Below are 20860 nucleotides of genomic sequence, written 5' to 3'. Positions count from 1 at the left end.
CTAATTTTAAACACGAAGGCATGACCATAATCACAGAAACAATACTACCCCTATAAAGTAAAGTAAAGTAGTTGAACAATTAGTTTGAGAGAAACGAAAATGAATTAAACTGGTGACTTACAAAAAGGTTAGAGGAACCTAAATAATTTTAATTGCGCATGCCTATTAGCCTTTCGCAGTAATTTTTGAGCTTGATGTCACCTCAGTGACTTTAATCTAGTTGGTCCTGCAGCTTTTCTACAAAACCCAAGCCACTGACGTTGGGTTTTTATTTGATGAACCAAATCAAACAAAACAAAAATAAATTATTACGACCCTGTGTACAAAAATGTACATTACTACCGGAGTAAGTAATACGCATATTATAAAACATCCCTTTAATTGCTCCAAATTTTACACTAAACGTGGTGCAGCATGCTATAGTTCTATATACAAAATATATTCTCTTTCCAGTGTCTGCATTCGTTGGGCCCGAGATCATTTACCACATAAATTAAAATTAAGCCTTCAAGATTGGTCATCTTAAATCTTGACAGATATTGCAAATGTGCATTAGAACAACTTAATACGATATCGGTCTTATTGTGGAACTTTTTTTGTTTCGATTCCGAAAGGATTAACCGATGTGTTGTATGTAAGCTTGGTCAACCAATGGATTAAATTACAAACAAGGGTTGAACCTATAATCGGCTTTACGGGGGATTGAATTAATCGATGTAGAGAAGGAACAAAGCAAACGCGGTCGATTTGTTTAATCGGTTAAAAATTGTAACCTTTTCTTCAAATTGGGACTGAACAAAGTCCAAACCAATTATTAGACCTTGCCGTCTCCAAAGTTAGGAGTAAGGAAACTTTTCTAGTTTACCTTTTAAACGTTATTAATATAACTGAACACACTAGCTCGCTCTAATAAGCATTACCGCAGTAAAAAGAGCTTTTTTGCAAATGTAAGCAAATATCTAATATTAAATTCGATAGTATAGAAGTTTTAGAAAGATTAAGCCAAAAACCGCATTTACTGGCGAGATACAAGTGTCAGAATACCAGATAAGTTGAATTTTTACGGAAAAATAGGTTGCACAATTTAAAAGCAACATTCGATATCTTAATTTTGGTAATTTGGTATAATGTTCTCTTATAACTGACACGTTCCATAGTTCTAAAATATTGAATTTGTGCTAGAAATTGAACCAGTATCGAATTATAAAGACGCAATCGGCATGGTCTAAAAGCTGGATAATAATTCATAATCAAAAACTATCACAACGTTCATTACACCTTGCACCCTGTATGATTCTATTTATTAAGAATCATCTGCCCACATAAAATGTAATGACCTATTAAGTAAAGAAGAAGGATAAAGTCACGTTCGAAACGCACACTACTAGAGTCGCCAACACACAAAAGTTCTCCAATTCGAAGTCTTCGAATTGTGATCATGCTTGTGTCTTCGAAGAATTTTTTAGTAGTACGGGTACGTAACTTCTAAAACTTCCGTCCTCCGAGAGATCGGAGATACGAAAATTACAGATTCCTAACAAACCAAAGATGTTATAGATTCCTAATCAAAGAATTTGGTTTTAGTTTCGCAACTGATCCACAGATGACAGCGCAGATTAAAGAATTGCAAATTTCGAGCTCGGTAACCAAAGATTTCGGATATATTTTCGCCACTGATCTACATATAGTAACCAAAGATTTCGTTTTTTTTTTGCGCCACTGATCTACATATAGGAGATGGTTGGACAGCGATCTTTAGATGAGTGGATAAAATTAATCCGAAAATCATTAAATAGGAACCTGTATGTTTTTTTGGCTAGTTCAAGCACTGTATATTTTTAGAGAGGCGATAAATCAGAAATTTCCTACTATGATAAGATTATTCGGGAGGGGCTTTCTGGACATATTAATTTCAATACAGCATCCATCGAATGATTTTTAATGAAATTCCCGAAATAGACGTTTTTTCTGCCTCGCTTAGATTTAAAATTTTGAGCACTTGATGTTTTCATATTGGTAGTAATTTTGTAATTTTTGCTATCCCGGAGCAGGGATTAATTAAACTTAATAATATACATCACATCGATAGGTTCATGCCCTCCACTTACTGTAATAAACAAACACGTAGGTTGGAATCAATGCAATTGCGAAATCGGTAGGTAGATTAGTGGCTTTCTATGCATAAATTTTACGGACGGGAAACTAAGCCCATGTTTATGTCGACTTCTAGTTTTAGGACATTCGATTTTATTATTACACCAAGAGATAAGTAAAATAAAAGGCCATCCCTTTACTTATACAGACCGTACGAACTTAAAACACACTGATTTGATAATGCCGTCAATTTGCAATTTTAAAATAACACTTAAACGACCACACTTTTCTGAATGTGTTCATCTTTCAGCGCGTCAATGTCGTTATCAAGTCCGTTTTTCATGTTTTTCCCGTCGAAAACTGGGTTCTCGGTTTCGGCATTCGCAGCTGTGGATTCTGCCGACACAGACAACTCTACGTTGACAGATTTATTGTTCGCCTCGTCCAACGGTGCCGTCGTCTCTGTAAATGATACCGCATCATTACTATTGTCAAATTGCCTGAAAATCGAAATGGAAAAAAAAAATTAGAGATTTTCTTTGCAAAACCATTTAAACACTTTTGAAAGAAACTTTCACAGGCTACTCTAATACTTTTTATAAAACTTCAGGATTTCTCAACCAAGCTCTGAAGAAGCGAAACGTTAGCTAGTTCGACCCAAAAAAAATCGAACCAGGAGGAATCCAGAAGTTTTAAAAAAAGAAATTTAAAACTGGATTTTTTTAAATTTCGTAGAGGTGACAATGCAAGATTTCAATATCATTACCAAATTTGAATTTGTTTCGGGTGGAAAATGATTGCGTTTGGGATATTTATTATTTTAAAATATGTATGTATGTATGTATGTATGTAACACTGCAACAATAGTAGTAGAATTAACTGGACAATATCGATAGCCTCTTAAAAAGATTCAATGGAAATACATAGGTACATATTTGCACAATAGATTATGTTGAAGGAACAACTTGTTTTGAATTAGAAATAAAATAATACTTGTGGGGCATATCCACTTACATTAGGCACATTGCAGTTGCGAGTAACATAATATCACGGGGTCAAGCATGATATAACAGACGTTTCGCCAAAATCTCACTTGGCATCTTCAATGCTCGCGCTCGCGCTCCAGTGTTCGAAGTGTTTTCGGAGCGCGAGCATTGAAGATGCCAAGTGAGATTTTGGCGAAACGTCTGCAGGATTCCAGTCGGAGTTCAACGAGCGAACGGATGATATCCCGGAATATAGTGTCATATATATATATATATATATATATATATATATATATATATATATATATATATATATATATATATATATATATATATATATATATATATATGATGACACTATATTCCGGGATATCATCCGTTCGCTCGTTGAACTCCGACTGGAATCCTGCATCCGACTGGAATCCTGCAAATCCTGCATTCGACTGGAGTCCTACAGACGTTTCGCCAAAATCTCACTTGGTATCTTCAATGCTCGCGCTCCGAAAACACTTCGAACACTTCGGAGCGCGAGCATTGAAGATGCCAAGTGAGATTTTGGCGAAACGTCTGCAGGATTCCAGTCGGATGCAGGATTTGCAGGATTCCAGTCGGATGCAGGATTCCAGTCGGAGTTCAACGAGCGAACGGATGATATCCCGGAATATAGTGTCATCACATTTTTCCATCTGTGAATCAATACGTGAGAATATATATATATATATATATATATATATATATATATATATATATATATATATATATATATATATATATATATATATATATATATATATATATATATATATATATATATATATAAATTTAGGAAATTACTTAATAGCAAATTGTTGCCTAGAAATGCAAAACTAAGAATTTACATGTCAGTTTTGAGACTTTTAGTATTATTTGGAAGCGGAACATGAACCATGGACAAAAGCGAGCAAAACATGCTAGCAGTCTCGGAAAGAAAGTGTTTTCACACAATCTTTAAAGCAAAGGAAGACGTTGGGTAAAGGTAAAGAAGAAGCAATGAGGAACTGCAAGAGTATGATCAACCTCACCTCACCAAGTCAGAAGATGGAGAGGACACGTAGAGCGAATGAAGAAGGACAGATTTAGAGGCAGGCATAAGCTGAGATGGATGAACGAGGTGCTAAAGGACATAATTGAAATGGGGATTAACAACTAGAGAAGAAACGCAGAAGCAGAAAAAAATGGGGAAAAAATCAACCAAGCCATAGGCCTTCTATGCCTCCCGAGCTATTAATCATCATCGTTAACTATTTATAAGGATGATTCTGTTCTAACTATACCTTTTTTTTATTAGACGTTTACAATTTTTTATACAAATTGCGCATTTATTTTAAAGCAAAAATAAAAGCCTCAAAAGATTTTACTACAATATAGAGTCAAGAACGAGAAACCAATGTCAAATTTTCCGTTACGTGGTACTGACTCATTCTCCATCAACCTTTTATAAATCTCAAAGTAGGTGGCGCTCGAGTCATATAAATTCAAATTAAAATTCAAAACTTCGTTAAATTTTAAAGACAAAAGTTATTGAACCGGAATTAACTTAAAACATTAACCAAAAAGTGTTAAATTACTTTAGTTTGATCATAGAAGTGAGAATTTATGAGGTAATTATTTTAAATCATTTGCTACAAAAAAATTAATAATTTTTAGATAAACTTTAGAAATGGACATGACATCTCCCCAAATTATGTTATATAAAAAATATGATGAAATATATTGATGATCATTCAATTAATATAAAAAATTCAGTATTAGATTATTAATTATCACCAGTGAGATCAGATAATAAACACAAACAAAAAATCACAGTTTAAACAGAACCACCCATAAGTCTCTTTATTAACGTTGTTGTTATTGTATGTTTTAGTCGAAAAAAAAAACGTTATGACGTTACCCGACTTCGCGCCTTGGTGATATTTTTAGAACGCGCGAAACTGTTTGCCCAGTGATTATTTAGCTTTATAAAAAAAATTGTGTAAATACTTTTTTTAGAAAAGACACGCAAAATCTCATAAATAATATTACCCGAAATGAAGGAGCTTTTTCGAAGTTTCGCCTGGTTTTCAACGATGCACACCAATACCTCCGTCGAGCTGCCGATTGCCATCGCTGGTACGCTAGCTCGACCCAATTCCGCTTCCAATGAACTTTCCAGTGGGTAAATTTTGCTCGAAAAATTTGTAGACAATTTGCGTGACGGACTATTTTCTCTGTGTCCGGATTGTGATGGAGTGTCCCTAGGCTCCGAGCAGTACTCTCTGAAATATCCCGGTAAGTATTTTGGTTGCAGAGGCAGCATATCGACACTGCCCGTGGTCGCTGGACGAGGCTGCAGTGGAGTGACCACCATGCTTGGGGGAGCAGTGAGAGGCAAAGCAACTGCAACACAAATTCACATAATTCGTGGTTGCTTTATTGGTCGTTATGGGCAAGTGATAGATAGGTAATCGTAGTAATACATCAACTGAAAAAGTAGATAGACAAGGTGCACAGCTTTTCGATTAAAACAAAGTTGTTTTTATTTCGGAATTCTAATAATTCAAGTATACAGAGTGTTTAAAAAGACATAACAATATTTAAGAGGGTGGTTCCTTAGATCATTTTATGAAAAAGTCCACAATCGGATTTCTTTGAAATTTAGCAGCGTTATTTCTAGTGATTAGGGCCTGATTTGTCTCCAATTAAATAAAAATTAAACAGCAAAGTTAAGCGGGTTTAACTCAATAAAATTTATTGATAAAAATGTACGCCGCTACCTTTAATTTAATTTTGACACTGAGCTGAAGCGATTAAAACTACTACTTTTTCGTCTCTTGAATTTTTCAAATATCCTGTTTCGATTCCGAGATAAAAAATTAAAAATATTTTAGTGCATCTCTATGTATCACAAAAATATTTTTCACTGGTGACCTCCATCAAAAATAACAGGGTCCAAAATATTAAGCTAGTCCCACTGGAGAAAATCTAAAGAGCTTAAATTCGGGGATAGTGCAGGCCATTAGTGAGATCCACCTCGGCCAATACAATGTCTTAGTGACAAAACTTTCAAACAAATTCGTGAGCAGATATTTGGATTAATCTGCATTAAAGCATTCTTTAAAAAATATTGACAACTTGGAAAAAAGTATATAAAGTATAAGAGACCTACAGTCCGTCTACTCTGACTCAATTCTACGTCAGTGAGCATGTTTATAGAATTTATTATTTATTACAAAAATTTACAAGTTTTCTATTCTGCTATACAATTCAAAAACTTGTCACAAAAATCTCAAAAATCTAAATTTTTGAATCAATATTTTCAATAAATGCCTTGCACAATAACAGGCAATTAATGTCATGTAACTTTCCGAATATAAAATGATAAACGGGCATATTACTGTATCTACATGTAGCTACATCGACATTCTAATTCGTGAAAGCGGACTCGAAAACCTGATTTTGAAATAAAATCTATTTCCTGGAAACTTAAGTGTTAAAAAGGCCTATTTAATTACAATCTGAAGCGCTACAATTCTTAAGAAATAACATATTAGGGTGAAAATCGTAACGCCCCTGCTTTTACGTGAATTGGCTACTGTTGCAAAACGATCAGTTCTTAATGTGTCCAAGAGGTTTCTCTCGTTTAAAAAAAGAATATAATAATATATATAAGAACTTGTGGAAGTTATTCTGATAAATATGTAAAAATATGGTTATAAAAGGATGAAAACTTAATACACAAAATTAAACTCAACCTGCAAAGTATGCTACCAAATAAGTAAAAAACAATGTTATAAACTGATGAAACTTCTACATGTTAATGTTAATATTTTTAACAATTAATCCTAACCTGCAACAGATCTGATATTTGGTGGCGGATGTTGGGCTTCTTGGACCATGTAGAGATTTCACCGGTTTAGAAATTCTTATTTTTGAAGGTGAAGTTGAAGATGAACTTTACAGAGTCATTTAATTAAAGTGCCGAATCTTTACTGTATTTGTCAGATCTACTTAAAATTAAATGCAACTCGGCAATTTCATATGGAACACCTTGTGTTTTATTATATATTTTTGCATATTCAATTCAGGATATTCACCGGTTTCACAATGGTAAAAAAGGAAAAGAAGAGAACCTGAATGCAAGAAAACCGCAAATAATTTTACATTGACAGTTTCCTCGGAGTAAAGCCTGTAATCAACAAAACGTAAGAACAATATAATTGTGTAAATATTTGTTCAATGTATATAACAGTGACAGACCGAACTGGGTTAACGAAGCACGATGTACTTTTCTGATTGAAATTTGCATAATAACTGATGGCAAGATAGGTAAAAAGAAGGGTATATTTACGCTGGACCCGTTAATTTAACAAAAACACTACTTGTCACTTTTACTGGTGGAATAATTTTTCAGTGTTAGTCGTATATAAGACCCTTTCAATTGTTCTTATTACCTTCAGACATCTGAAAAGCGTAGGGCCCGTTGTGATGAAATGCGGTAGAGTTGGGTGTCGCCGGGTCTTGCAGCGTGGCTCCAATCACGTTGAGCCCATTCGCGCTACCTAGAATTACAAGAAAAGCACGATTTACGTGGGCCCTACGAGGCCGTCAATAACGCCCTTATCCCGCAAGGGATGGGTAAAAACGAAAACTGCTTCATTATTATGAATGGGGGACTTGGAAAACCCCTTGCTTAGTATTACACGGAACCAGTCGCTGCTGCTTACAAAATGCAACGAAAATATTCATGTAAACATAGGTTTACAAATTGTTAGTTTTTAAGATACAGTTGAATTAAAATTTACCGATTTTTATTCACATGTGCCTTTGATATAACAATATAATAATAAACACACAAAAATGTGTACAAAACAATACCGGATGATTCACGGCTAATGGTAGGTTAGACTCTATCGAAGTAAACTATTTTCCATGATGCGATGTTGCTGCTCCAATAGTATACCTTACATGGCCTATTACTTTATCACATTTTCAGATAAACCTCTTTTTTCTGACTATCTTTGAATATTATAAAAAATTCTAGAAGACAATTAAATTTCCCAGCAAATTTATGAATGTGATAAAATATAGCAACTTCTAGTTAGGGTACAAATTATTGATATAAGCGAAAACGGTACATCGATGCTTCAAAATATTCTAATTCGTTACAACAGACTTGAAACCCTGAGTTTCAAATAAAATATAAAATGAAGTGTTAAATAGGCCGATTGATTTACAATCTAAATAATTCGTAAGAAATATTTTTTTAAAGGAAAAATCGATAGGCCCTTGCTTCCATCGGAGTGAGCTACTGTTGTAAAATAATTCATTATATGATGTGTCCAACGGTTTTCTTTCGTTTATAAAAAGAATATGAAATAAATAGCATTCAAGAAATCCCCAAAGAAGAACTTGTAGAAGTTATGCTGATAAATATGTAAAAACATTGTTATAAACGCATGAAACTTGTTATTACTTACATTTATAAAAAATGTATAATTTATCAGATATCAAGATATTATGATATCAGCTCAACCTGCGACAACATGATATTTGGTAGCGGCTGTTTTATAAGTTTACTAATTCTTAGTCTTCAAGATGAAGTTGTGTCCAACGTTATCGATTTTTATAAGGGGTGTTTTTTTTCGATGTATAGAAATTTAGGTTGCAATAAAACAACGATGGATTATTCGATTGACATCAATTTTATTTATCCGAAAGATAATCTTGTGGCATTTCATTTTAAATATGATTTGTGGCATATGACCGCCACGGCTGGCGCGGATGTAGTCCAATCTGGACATCCAATTTTCGATGACTTTTTCCAACATTTGTGGCCGTATATCGTCAATAACACGACGAATGTTGTCTTCCAAATGGTCAAGCGTTTGTGGCTTATCCGCATAGACCAATGACTTTACATAGCGCCACAGAAAGTAGTCTAGCGGTGTTAAATCACAAGATCTTGGAGGCCAATTCACAGGTCCAAAACGTGAAATTAGGCGGTCACCAAACGTGTCTTTCAATAAACCGATTGTGGCACGAGCTGTATGCGCCGTCTTGTTAAAACCACATCTCCTGGACATCATGGTTATTCAATTCAGGAATGAAAGAGTTAGTAATCATAGCTCTATACCGATCACCATTGACTGTAACGTTCTGGCTATCATCGTTTCGACATACACTTGAAGATTAGCTTCGCTCCAAATGCGGCAGTTTTGTTTGTTGACGTAGCCATTCAACCAGAAGTGCGCTTCATCGCTAAACAAAATTCTCTTATGAAAATCGGGAACAACGGCAATCTCGTTTTGGGCCCATTCGACGAATCTACGCCTTACTTGATGATCGTTTGGCTTCAATTCTTGCACGAGTTGGATTTTGTAAGCACGTAAACCAAGATCCTTCCGCAAAATCTTCCATAAAGTGGATACACACAGATCCAAATCCTGTGCTCGATGGCGGATGGACTCATTCGGATCTTCCTCAATGCTACGCTCTACAGCAGCAATAGCTTCTTCTGTACGCACCGTGCGGCGTCTCTAGGGATGCGAGTTATCAATAAGAGTAAACGTGGTGCGAAAACGTTCCATGGTTAATCGAATTAACTGATCTGACCATTATTTTCGAAATAAAATCGCACTATTTGGAAGCGTTGTTCAGGCGTGAGTCTGTTCATGGTGAATTACCAAACAAAACTGAGAATAAATCACTTGACAGCTGTTAAATCGGTCGCCATCTTGAACAGTAATGCCAACTTAATATGTCCTTAACGCTAAAACACCTGGTTTGTGGTGTAGTATTGCAACTGAGCAAAACTAATTGTGTAAATAAGCCACATATAAAACAATTTATATTAGTTCATGTGTGTTCTTTCATATTACATATACAGAATAATCACACAAAAACGTATACACGATTATACCGGACGATTCATGGATAATGGTGGGTTAGTTTTGGTTATTTTGGACATTTTGAATATTTGCGGAGCAACGAAAATAGATTATTTTGCAAAATTGCCTACTGTTGCAACACGGTAATTCATGAATGTAGAGTTGTAGAAGTTATGCTAATAAATATGTAAAAACAATGTTATAAACGGATGAAACCTCTACTTCTTATTATTAATATTTTTAAAAAATATATAATTTTTCTGGTACATCTTCCGTCATCTGTGAGGATGCTTTAACACTCACAATTAACTACGATGCATCTGATGTTTGGTGGCGGACGGTGTAGAGATTTTATTGGTTTACAAATTCTTATTTTTGAAGATGAAGTTGAAGATCAACTTTATTAATTCTTACATATCTTTCGCTAAGAGACTAAGAGACAAGATCAAATGTAACTTTCAAATATTATTTTTAAATGAATTACTAAAATCACATTAAACTAAAAATTTTGTAATAAGCTTTCTCACATTCATGCTTGATGGTAGGTTAAATGTTTACGCAGCACTGAATTAGATTTTTCTTTGGTATAGCCTATCATTTTTTCACCTTTTTTTCAATTACTCTGTAAATTTATGATGCGATAAAATATAGGGAACGCAAAAAGGATAACTAAGTTATTGTTAAAAATCGAAATGCTACATCGATCATTTAAAATATTTTAATTCAATAGAGCAGACTCGAAACCCTAACTTTCAAATAAAATCTATTTGCTAAAAACTTCGTGTTAAGTGGGTGTGCCAGAAAGGAGCCGATTGAAATAAAATATCAAGTACCACAATTCTTAGGAAGTAAGCTATTTGAGAACAAATGAGTACGTCACTTCGTTTTTCTTGTTTGCTATTACGAGAGGCACTACGATTGGAAAAGTCGATGCGTTACTTATTTAATTACTTTCAAAAATCGAAAATTAAACGCCTAATAAACATATTAAAAAAGAATCCTCTCAAATAAAACACGCAAACGCAAACTGAAATAAAAATATGTATGGTCTGTTCATAGATATAAGAAAGTGACCAATTGCCTTTCAATGGGATTATCCAAGGGTGGTCATTAACATACAATACAACAAGATTATTACCTCAAGTTTCGGAATTTAAATTCAGGTAAAATTGTGGTCCGCAATAGAAAATAATTTTATACCTACCTGTGTTTAATATTCTTTTGTTTGGTATACTACTTAGTTTGAGTTTATTAGTTCTTAATTCTTATTCCGCGTGTAATAGAGCGTGCGTTGAATCGTGTGCGAATTATGCAAAATATGTGCGAGTCTAGTATATCTCAGGAGACGGCCACATTGACGAAAATTCCAACATCAACTGTATGGAAAATTGTGAATAATCCCATTTCAGCGAGGAAAAAAAGAAGCGATGCTGACATTTTCTCGAATGTAGATGAAAGTGATCAGCGTAAAATTTACCAGTTATACGATGAACAAAGCGTGTCTACATTAGATATCTTAATTAGGAGGCTTGAAAAAAATGAAACCGGTGTTAAATGTGGCAGAACTACCTTATTGAAGTGTATTCAACACATGGGTTTTAGAACAGGCAATGATAGCGATAGTGATACTGATATATTATGTGAATAATTTTAAGTAATTTAAGTAGGTAATAAAAATAATTTGTAATTTAATTTTAAATTTAAACATAAATACATACATAAATAAATAAATAAATAAATATTCTTTAATATATTACCTAACAAAACCCCAAATAATTAAATTCTAAGCAAAGTACGGACCTGTTCGGCCATATTTCATTCTTACAGCTTGCCCGGGTCTTTCCTTCATTCGTAATAGTTAGTCACTATCTTATATCTATGAACAGACTTTACATTATTCGTCAAAATTTCGTTTTACATTCTAGCTTATCGCGCCATCTGTGGCGGTCAGGGATTACTATTCTCGCCAGCACGTGCGCTGAGGGTTGAAACCTTGAAATCAAATTTCAACAGGAAGCGCAACTGGATAACTTTGTCAACAGAGGGCAGTAAACATTATATTGCATTAAATTGCTAAAAGCCCGCATGGTATGTAAATATTTCCTTATCCTCAAGTTATTTTTGGTTAGTTGCAAATTGCAATTAGAAAATATATCGCACGCTTACCGAGTTTGGCTGTTCCGAAAGCATCTTTTATGACGCCAGGATGATGTTTTATAGCGTTCACTCGTCGATTGCCGATATTTTCCACCTTTTTGCGTCGAGGCTGTTCCACCGGCAGAACTCGCCTCCTTTTTTTGGGAAGTTTTGCTCTAGCCTGAAAAAGTAAATGCGGGTTAAGAGAGTCAGTAACAATTTCTGGTGTACCTGAAAAAAAGACTATTTAGTAAGTAACAAGAAACGTCGTCAGAAAAAAAATTATTTGTAAACTATAAACTCTAAATACAAATAATTAATAAAAAGCTATATAAATAATCAAATAGACAGTCAAGTTTACTAGCAACTCGTATAAAATAACATTTTTTCGTTTATAAAAAGATAATGATCTAAACAACTACCGGCATTCCAGAAATCCCCAAACAACTTTTATAGTCCAGTCAGAGCAGTTGTGCAGTTACGTCACGCATAGTGACTTAATCAAAAATGATCGGTATATCTCATTTACAAAATTTTGATCTTTAAAACTGCCAAATTACTGTTTCGACATCCAGCAATGAACTAGATAAAGATGTCTTGCTATGACGTCACGCAAAGAAATATAATAAAACTGATATTTTATAATAATAACATTTCTAAAAAAATATGTAATTCATCAGAAGCATCCTTTAACGCCTATTAAAATGCTTTCACGCCCACAATTCAACCCATCCTGTGAGGCACCGGATATTTGGTGGCAGCTGTTGGGGTTACGAGCATTTCTTTGAACTAGTCATGCGTGCGTACTTTTTAAGAATAGACATTTAAGCGCCATTCAAACCACCTCTGTGAAAATTTAGCTCCAAGCGGCATACGAAACACAAAATATTTAAAGTGTGTATAAATCAAATAGAAGTCGCGTTAGTTGTATTACAATTTTGAAAAAAAAGAGCTGCAAGGTTACAAATCAAATTTGGGAGGTTCATTTTATATATTAACGGTGTGTGGAAACACAATAAATACAGTAGTTTGAATCAATATTTTATATTTTATTAAATTGCGCAGAATTTATACTTATTCTTTCATGTATCAAAATATTTTCGCTTATTAAGTTTACCCTTTATCAACTTAAATAAATAATAAGAAAATTTTTGAAGCAACTGGTCTAAAATCTCTTTCTTATTAATATCAACAAAATTTAAGAAGATTAATTAAAATCGCCAGTTAAAGTGCGAGGGCCGGATTTGCTTCGTTACATTTAAAATTGATGGCTGATGTTGGACTGTTGCTGTCAGAAACATCCTTACGTTATTTTAGGATTTTAACATTTAACCATGCTACGTAAATACACAACTCTCAGGGTAAAGAGAGAAATTAATTCAAATTAGTGACAACAAAAAAAATGATTTACGTGACTAAAGCAAAGGACGAAAAATCAGAGAACTACATGGTGTGGATAAAAATGTGAAATGTTTTTTCAGAACCAGTTTATAAAATTTAATTGCGTACCAAGCATTGGTAAAATGTACTGGTAGGAATAGATAAAGATGATTGCGACCTACAGACTTAAAATATTACTTTTTCATCGTGCTTTAATGAGCATTGAAAAGTTAAACTAAGCCTTGTATAGATTAATAATTAATTATGATATTATTATGTTTTTTTTTCCTTAAAGAATGTGTCGCTTGATAATACAAATTTTGTAAATTGCGATTTAATTAAAAAAAATATATATAAAATCTCTTAAAAAAAAGTAGATCTGTCTCCTAAGAAAGCACAATATCAATAATGCTATTAAATGAAACTGGTGTTAATTTTTCTTATTTATTTTAGTAATTTTTCATACTTTTTGCTCACCTTGTAAAAGTTTATAAATTGTTCTTACCTGGGTGTGTGAATAAAACATGGAAAAGTTGGAAACGATGACTGGAACCGGCAAAGCAATGGTTAATACTCCGGCCAAAGCGCAGAGTGCGCCGACAAACATACCGGCATACGTTTTCGGAGCCATGTCACCATAACCGACCGTAGTCATGGTGACAATGGCCCACCACAGTCCTTCCGGGATACTTTTAAAGCTATTTTCTTTGTTGTCCTGCAAAATAACTCTCGGTTTTCACAATTTTCAAAATTCGATGGTCAAATTTCCATTTTATAAATAACTGTTAACTTCGCAATACACTGCTGGACTTATACGGGGTATTCCTAAATAACATGTACAAAGGGAAATTTGTTTGGCTTATTCCATAACTAAAACTAAAGACTCAAACTACAAGAGTTGAAATTTCAAGATTGTTTGATTTTTTACTTTATAACTTCTACAGTTTTAAAGTTACTAAGTTTTTATTTGACAATTCAAAAAACAATTACTTTTTGTGATTTATATGCCCTCACTGTTGAAAAAAATATCCTTGCCTTATAGCCAACAAAATCTTTTCGACGCAACAGTAAACAGCAGTAACAGCAAACAGTAGTAAGTTTACATTGTTTAAAACACATTAATTAAAATATATTATAAAACTATTTAATATGTATATTATTAACTGGCGTTTAAAATTTCAACATTCAAAAAATTTACGTTGAAGTCAAAACTTTCAACACACAATATATAAAATTTGGCAACTTACTCAAGTTTAATACAAATTTACTTCATTTCATAATATTTGAAATTATCAAGCTGAAGTCTTAAAATGATGCTTTGGAACGCCTGATCAATTTATAATTGGATGTTTTATAGTAGGGAGGAGAAAAAAAAATAATAGAGAAAAACACATGTTTTGGTAGTACTGTCAACTTTGTTTTTTGATAACGACATTCTCCTTACAAACAGAAAATTATTTATTTACCTCAGATATTGAGCTATAGAATTAACAAATGGTCCTATTAAATTTTCCCCAAATTTGTTGTGTTTTCCAAAAATGAATTTTTCATATATTTCGTTGAAACATTCAGATAACAGACCTAGACGATCTATCTGTCCGAGTAAATCGATGCTTATATCGACCACCTGGGATATTTTTATTTATTTAAACGAATTTACAAAAAAATAGTCTATGTGCATCTTTAGCAATTGCAAAACACAATAGCTCAATTTTGCTGATTGAACTAAGAGGCACTCTTTAAGAGCAAAAAATTTCTGGATTTGCAATAAAATTGTTATGGTTATGTGAGTAAAAAATCAGAAGCTATATTTATGTCAGAAACTCAAAAAAATAAAAATCTATTTTCTGAGAAATTCAAGAAAAACCACTAGGTTAAAAGCAATATTTCGGATATTCCGAACTAAATTGACTTACATCGAAGATGCCTCTTTTAAATATCTTAAGCTATTGTAGTATGTTCTAATTAGTTTTCATTTGTGTTGGATGTCACTGCTCCAGTCAATTCGCGAACGTATCTCACAAATGACTGATGTTCGAATGGGCGAATACAAAATATCGATCGATTCTAATTCGAGTCCAATAATTATCCCACTTTACGTCACCTGCACAAACCGACTCCCAAAGATCTAACTGTAAGCTATAATAGGCAATAATCCAAGCCAGTAACAATATTTCCACGAACTGAGGACGACTGCAGTTTTACGATTAACCATGGAAAAATAAGTGTTTTATTTACTACAACACTCTCTGTTCCATTAGGATCCGCTTTCGTCGTCAATAATTTTCGATAGTTTAATTACAAATGGTCAAAGCTGGATTTCACAATTTTAATGAATCTTAGAAAACGCTTCGGATGCCAAGAGGCGATGTTTTTCTTGGAAACTAAAGCTTCGCATTATTTGAAAGTTTTCTCAAAATGCTTCGTTTTCGAGATAGAGGGTGTCATAGTTCAAACTTCCACAGGCTACTGCAATACGTTTTACAAAACTTCTGGATTCCTCCTGTTTCCGTTTTTGCTGAGTCAAAATTGCTGACGTTTCGCCAATCATCCTGTTAGTTTCTTCAGAGCTTGACTGAAACTGGCTCGTGTTTTACTCTGTACCTGCTTATATATTGTTTGAGGGGGGCGGAGCTAAATGAGGGGCATAAACACCGTCTAGGATGACTGATTCCCAAATTGGTGACAGGTTGAGACCTGAGTCGAGGTTAAGATTTTTAGGTTGTTCATCGATTTCTATAGACTCTCGGATTTTTCCTTGGTAGAAGAACTGATTACAGGCAAGAATTTTAGTTTTATCGAAGAAAATTTGATGTCCGGTTTCATGAGTGTGTTCGGCAACAGAGTTTATTTGTCTTAGTCGTAAGGCTCTTTCGTGTTTTTTGACCCTAGTTGATATTTTTCGTCCGGTCTCTCCAATGTATTCTTTGCGCATATACAACCTAACAAAATTAACCGTGACTCAGGTCTCTACCTGTCACCAATTTGGGAATCAGTCATCCGAGACAAGTGTATGTGCCCCTCATTTAGCTCCGCCCCCCTCAACCAATATAAAAGCAGGTACCTAGTAAAATACGAGCCAGTTTCAGTCAAGGTCTGAAGAAACCGACGCAGGAATAATGCAGAAGTTTTATAAAAAGTATTACAGAAGCCTGTGGAAGTTTCTTTGAAAAATTAAACTTCATTATTATTATATTATCCTCGTAAAAGCCGATAATATAACAGAGATGGAGTCTGGAAAAACCCGGCATAATCTAAGCTTTGTGAAGACTCTGAGTCCCCATTTTCAAAACCACGATAACAACAATATTAATACAGTATATATTAATAGAAGAGGTCTTTTATTAAATCCATATTTATATGCTATCTCTTTTAGCGAAGCGAAAAAAAACATCTTAACATCAGAAATATCTTGCCGAAAATACAATTTTCACAAATTGACAGTTAAAATCGGGGCTGCATCATTTAAGACTTTAAAATCGTTCGAAAATATCAGGCGTAAAACTATGGGTTTTACTCAATAGTAAAGTTTAATAGGAACAAAACATTTTATTGTTTAGATAGCCTATTGACGGGTTCAAAACTGACATTCGATGAAGAACGTAGCAATTAAACCTCGCCAAACCTTGTCCAAAAATCTCTCAACATCTGCGGTCCGTCAAAGACAAAATTCGGTTTGAGATGCCAGGAGTTTACAACATTCCATGCATATGCAGCAAGGAATGCATTGGAGAGACCGGACGAAAAATATCAACTATGCTCAAAAAATACGAAAGAGCCTTGCGACTAAGACAAATAACACAATCACGAAACCGGACAAAATTTTATTGGATTTTTCGATTCGATTTTATTCAATTTTTCTACCAACGAAAAATCCGACAATCTATAAAAATCTATAAACAATCTTAACCGCGATTCAGATCAGATTCAGATGTCATCCGAGACGGTATTTATGCCCTCATTTAGCTTCGCCCCCCCTCAAACAATATATAAGCAGGTACAAAGTAAAATACGAGCCAGTTTTGAGTCACGCTTTGAAGAAGCCAACAGGATGATTGGAGAAACGTCAGCAATTTCGACTCAGCAAAAGCCGACGCAGGAGGAATCCAGAAGTTTTGTAAAAAGTATCTAAATAATGTCGATTCTCAAGGAAAATTATTTCCTTGTCGTTTTTAACATAAATTTGGTTTAATTCGGCATTCTTTTTTCACTTTCAAAGCTTGATGACTTTTTATACATCTCTGTATCATATTTTAATAAAAAGAAATATTTCCTCTTTTTTACGCGTAGGCCATTTTATTTGTGTTTCTAAAAGAGTGAAGCAACCAACAAGGAAAAAAAATCAAGTAGGCATGTGCCTTTTGTTCATATAGATTATAGATAATATAGGCCCTAGTAGGATAAAAATTGATATGCCTTGGGCGACTATGATATTTTGTAGAAGTCCACGCTCGTGTTCACACAACATATTTTGAGAAAATTCTGCCATAAAAATACTTGGCATACGCATATTAAATGTAGCTGCTGAATATTTTGTTTCACCGACGTTTAAAAAATGTCTGTATTATCAACATAACCCAGGGTCGATATATCTAGTATCCTAGTGGCTTGGTTTGGTGCTATCATGTAAAAAATAGAAACAATTTTGTAAAAATATGTTTGTATCATGAATAAAAATTCCCAAATTATTGCAGGTTTTTCATTCGGTTTAGAAAAATACAATTGATATACTTAATACCTTGTTTATAAAGCATTATTAAAATTTTAACTAATTACATTTCCAAAACGGAGACTACATAATCAAATTACCATTTAGGTAATTTTCTCCTCTGCATTGATATTTAATATCAGAAAATTTATTATATGTAGAATGACTCTCCTTGTCCTAATATTGTTTGGCGATAAAACCGATGTGTAGAACGCCCATTTCATTTTCTGACATCCGTAAATATAACGATTTTACTCTGAATTTCAGCGAATATGACGACTTTGGTCCTAATGGGAGTGTGATTAATTAATCATTGTTGTTGGTAGTGAACAGACATTTTGAACTCTAACCAAATTAGCGCGATTGTTTTGGCTTAATTTGCAAGCGACCGATACTTAAAAAAACATTGTTAATTACGACATGAAATATTGCAAAATTTTAAATCTTGACATCGCGAGAAGGTGCTGCCAAACCGAAGCACTGCTCCATGGTCAGTCATTAGAGAGAAATGTAGTGCGCCGAACATAAACAATCCACTGGAATAAATAGTAGTGACAACGGCATACCTGCGATTAAAAAATATAAATAAAATAAAAAACTGTTTACCCCCAAAACAAAAATTTCTTATATTTGATGATTTACTTTTATCTCTATTTTTCTGCAAAATAGCTGTATGAGGCTTTCATATATAAGGTTGTTCGGAAAGTCATTTCGTTTTTTCCCGTCAGAGGACTTAATTACGTTTTTTCGAAACCAACTTCACACTTAAGCCGCATAACCATTATATGTCTTGAGAGCTGATATTGCAAGGCTTGTGTGTGAAAAAGTTCTATTAATTCTACGCAGTAGTTTTTGGTTGGTGCTCTTTTAAATATGGAGAGCAATAAGCAGCATTTTCGTCATATTTTACTTTTTTACTTCAGAAAAGGTAAAAATGCAGTCCAAGCGAGAAAAAAATTGACGGATGTGTCTGGAGAAGGCGTGTTAACAGTACGCCAGTGCCAGAACTGGTTTGCCAAATTTCGATCCGGCAATTTTGATGTCGAAGATGCATCACGGTCTGGAAGGCCGGTCGAAGCGGACAAAGATGCGATAAAGGCATTAGTTGATGCAAATCGGCGAATAACCACACGAGAGATCGGTGAGAGATTAAATTTGTCGAATTCGACTGTTTATGGCCATTTGAAAGGCATGGGCTTAACCTCGAAGCTCGATGTGTGGGTGCCCCATGTCCTTACGGAGCGAAATTTCTGTCGTCGCGTTGACGTGTGTGATTCGCTCTTCAAACGTCAAGAAAATGATCCATTTTTGAAGCGGATTATTACTGGGGACGAAAAATGGGTTGTATACAACAATGTTAAACGCAAGAGGTCATGGAGCAGAAAAGATGAACCGGCTCAAAGCGTGTCAAAAGCCAACATTCACCAAAAAAAAGGTGATGCTCTCCGTTTGGTGGGATGTCAAAGGAATCGTTTTTTTTGAGCTTTTGCCGGACAATACAACGATTAATTCAGAAGTCTATTGTCATCAACTGGACCAATTGAATGATTCACTTAAAGAGAAGAGGCCCGAATTAATCAACAGGAAGGATGTAGTGTTCCACCAGGATAATGCGAGACCTCACACAAGTTTGGTCACTCGCCAAAAACTTTTACAGCTTGAATGAGACGTACTGCAACATCCACCATATTCTCCAGATCTGGCGCCTTCCGACTACTATTTGTTCCGGTCCCTGCAAAATTTTTTGGATGGCAAAACCTTTACCTCAAATGAAGATGTCAAAAACCACCTGAACCAGTTTTTTGCCAGCAAGGACCAAAACTTTTATGAGAGGGGAATTATGTTACTGCCAGAAAGATGGCAAAAGATGTTGGACCAGAATGGCCAATATATAATTTAATAAAATATTTATTCATTATACGAAAACTGTCTTTCATGTTCCCCAAAAAAAACGAAATGACTTTCCGAACAACCCAATAGAATGCCATTTCAAAACCACATTTAAATCATCACAAAATTTTAAATAATGGCCGTAAGAGTAATATGCACAATTTTATATACAAAGTACCTTTTTAAAGCGTTTCAATTGGTATCTAAATGATGTATGACAACAGCTAATCAAGTTTTGAAGTGAACAGACACAGAACCGCTACCTATCGAAAATCTTTTACACTTATAGCTATGAAATTGTGGAATAAATTACAAAATAATTTAAAAAATTACAAAAAAAATATCAAAAAATATAAATAGTTGTAACATATCACGTAATATGGGACACTTGGGTAAAAAAGAAAAAGACAAAAACAAGAATAATTTCCTTTTATAGCATTCTTCGTGTCATCTATCTTTCTTTTTGTCGATCGTTCTTTCTATTGCGTTGACATTGTTGGCTTTCCTCTACCCACCCTAGTACAGGCCAGAAGATGAAGTAGTCCTTCCAATGGAAGGTGCATTTTTCAGAGTTGGCTCTCCCTTCTTTAATTTAATTTGATTTGATTTTGAACGAAATAAACTTTCAGATCCGTTGTTTGAACAACGTAACAATAGAGTAATAATTATTATTTTGAATGCGTATTACTCTTTCAGTAGAAGGTATTTTTTGATGTTCTGCTCGATTCAAAAGTCGAGAGTGCGCTCTTGAGTATCAACAG

General features: G+C 34.1%; 1 protein-coding gene across 1 annotated transcript in view; it reads right to left on the bottom strand.

Moving 5' to 3' along the window:
• Positions 1–227: 227 nt before the first annotated feature.
• The window catches only part of LOC132699864 (potassium voltage-gated channel protein Shaw-like), a 98290-nt gene continuing 77657 nt past the window's right edge, over positions 228–20860 (bottom strand). Inside the window, exons 8-12 of the mRNA XM_060666807.1 lie at positions 14007–14216; positions 12152–12302; positions 7550–7657; positions 5142–5495; positions 228–2556 (exon numbers count right to left, since the gene is read on the bottom strand). Coding sequence (XP_060522790.1) covers positions 2366–2556; positions 5142–5495; positions 7550–7657; positions 12152–12302; positions 14007–14216 — 1014 coding nt within the window. The 3' untranslated portion in view covers positions 228–2365. The remainder of the gene's footprint in view (positions 2557–5141; positions 5496–7549; positions 7658–12151; positions 12303–14006; positions 14217–20860) is intronic.

This window comes from Cylas formicarius, unplaced genomic scaffold (genome assembly GCF_029955315.1).
Source record: "Cylas formicarius isolate icCylForm1 unplaced genomic scaffold, icCylForm1.1 PGA_scaffold_3__17_contigs__length_32017465, whole genome shotgun sequence".
NCBI lineage: Eukaryota > Metazoa > Arthropoda > Insecta > Coleoptera > Brentidae > Cylas > Cylas formicarius.
This window is presented reverse-complemented; position numbering and strand designations above follow the sequence as displayed.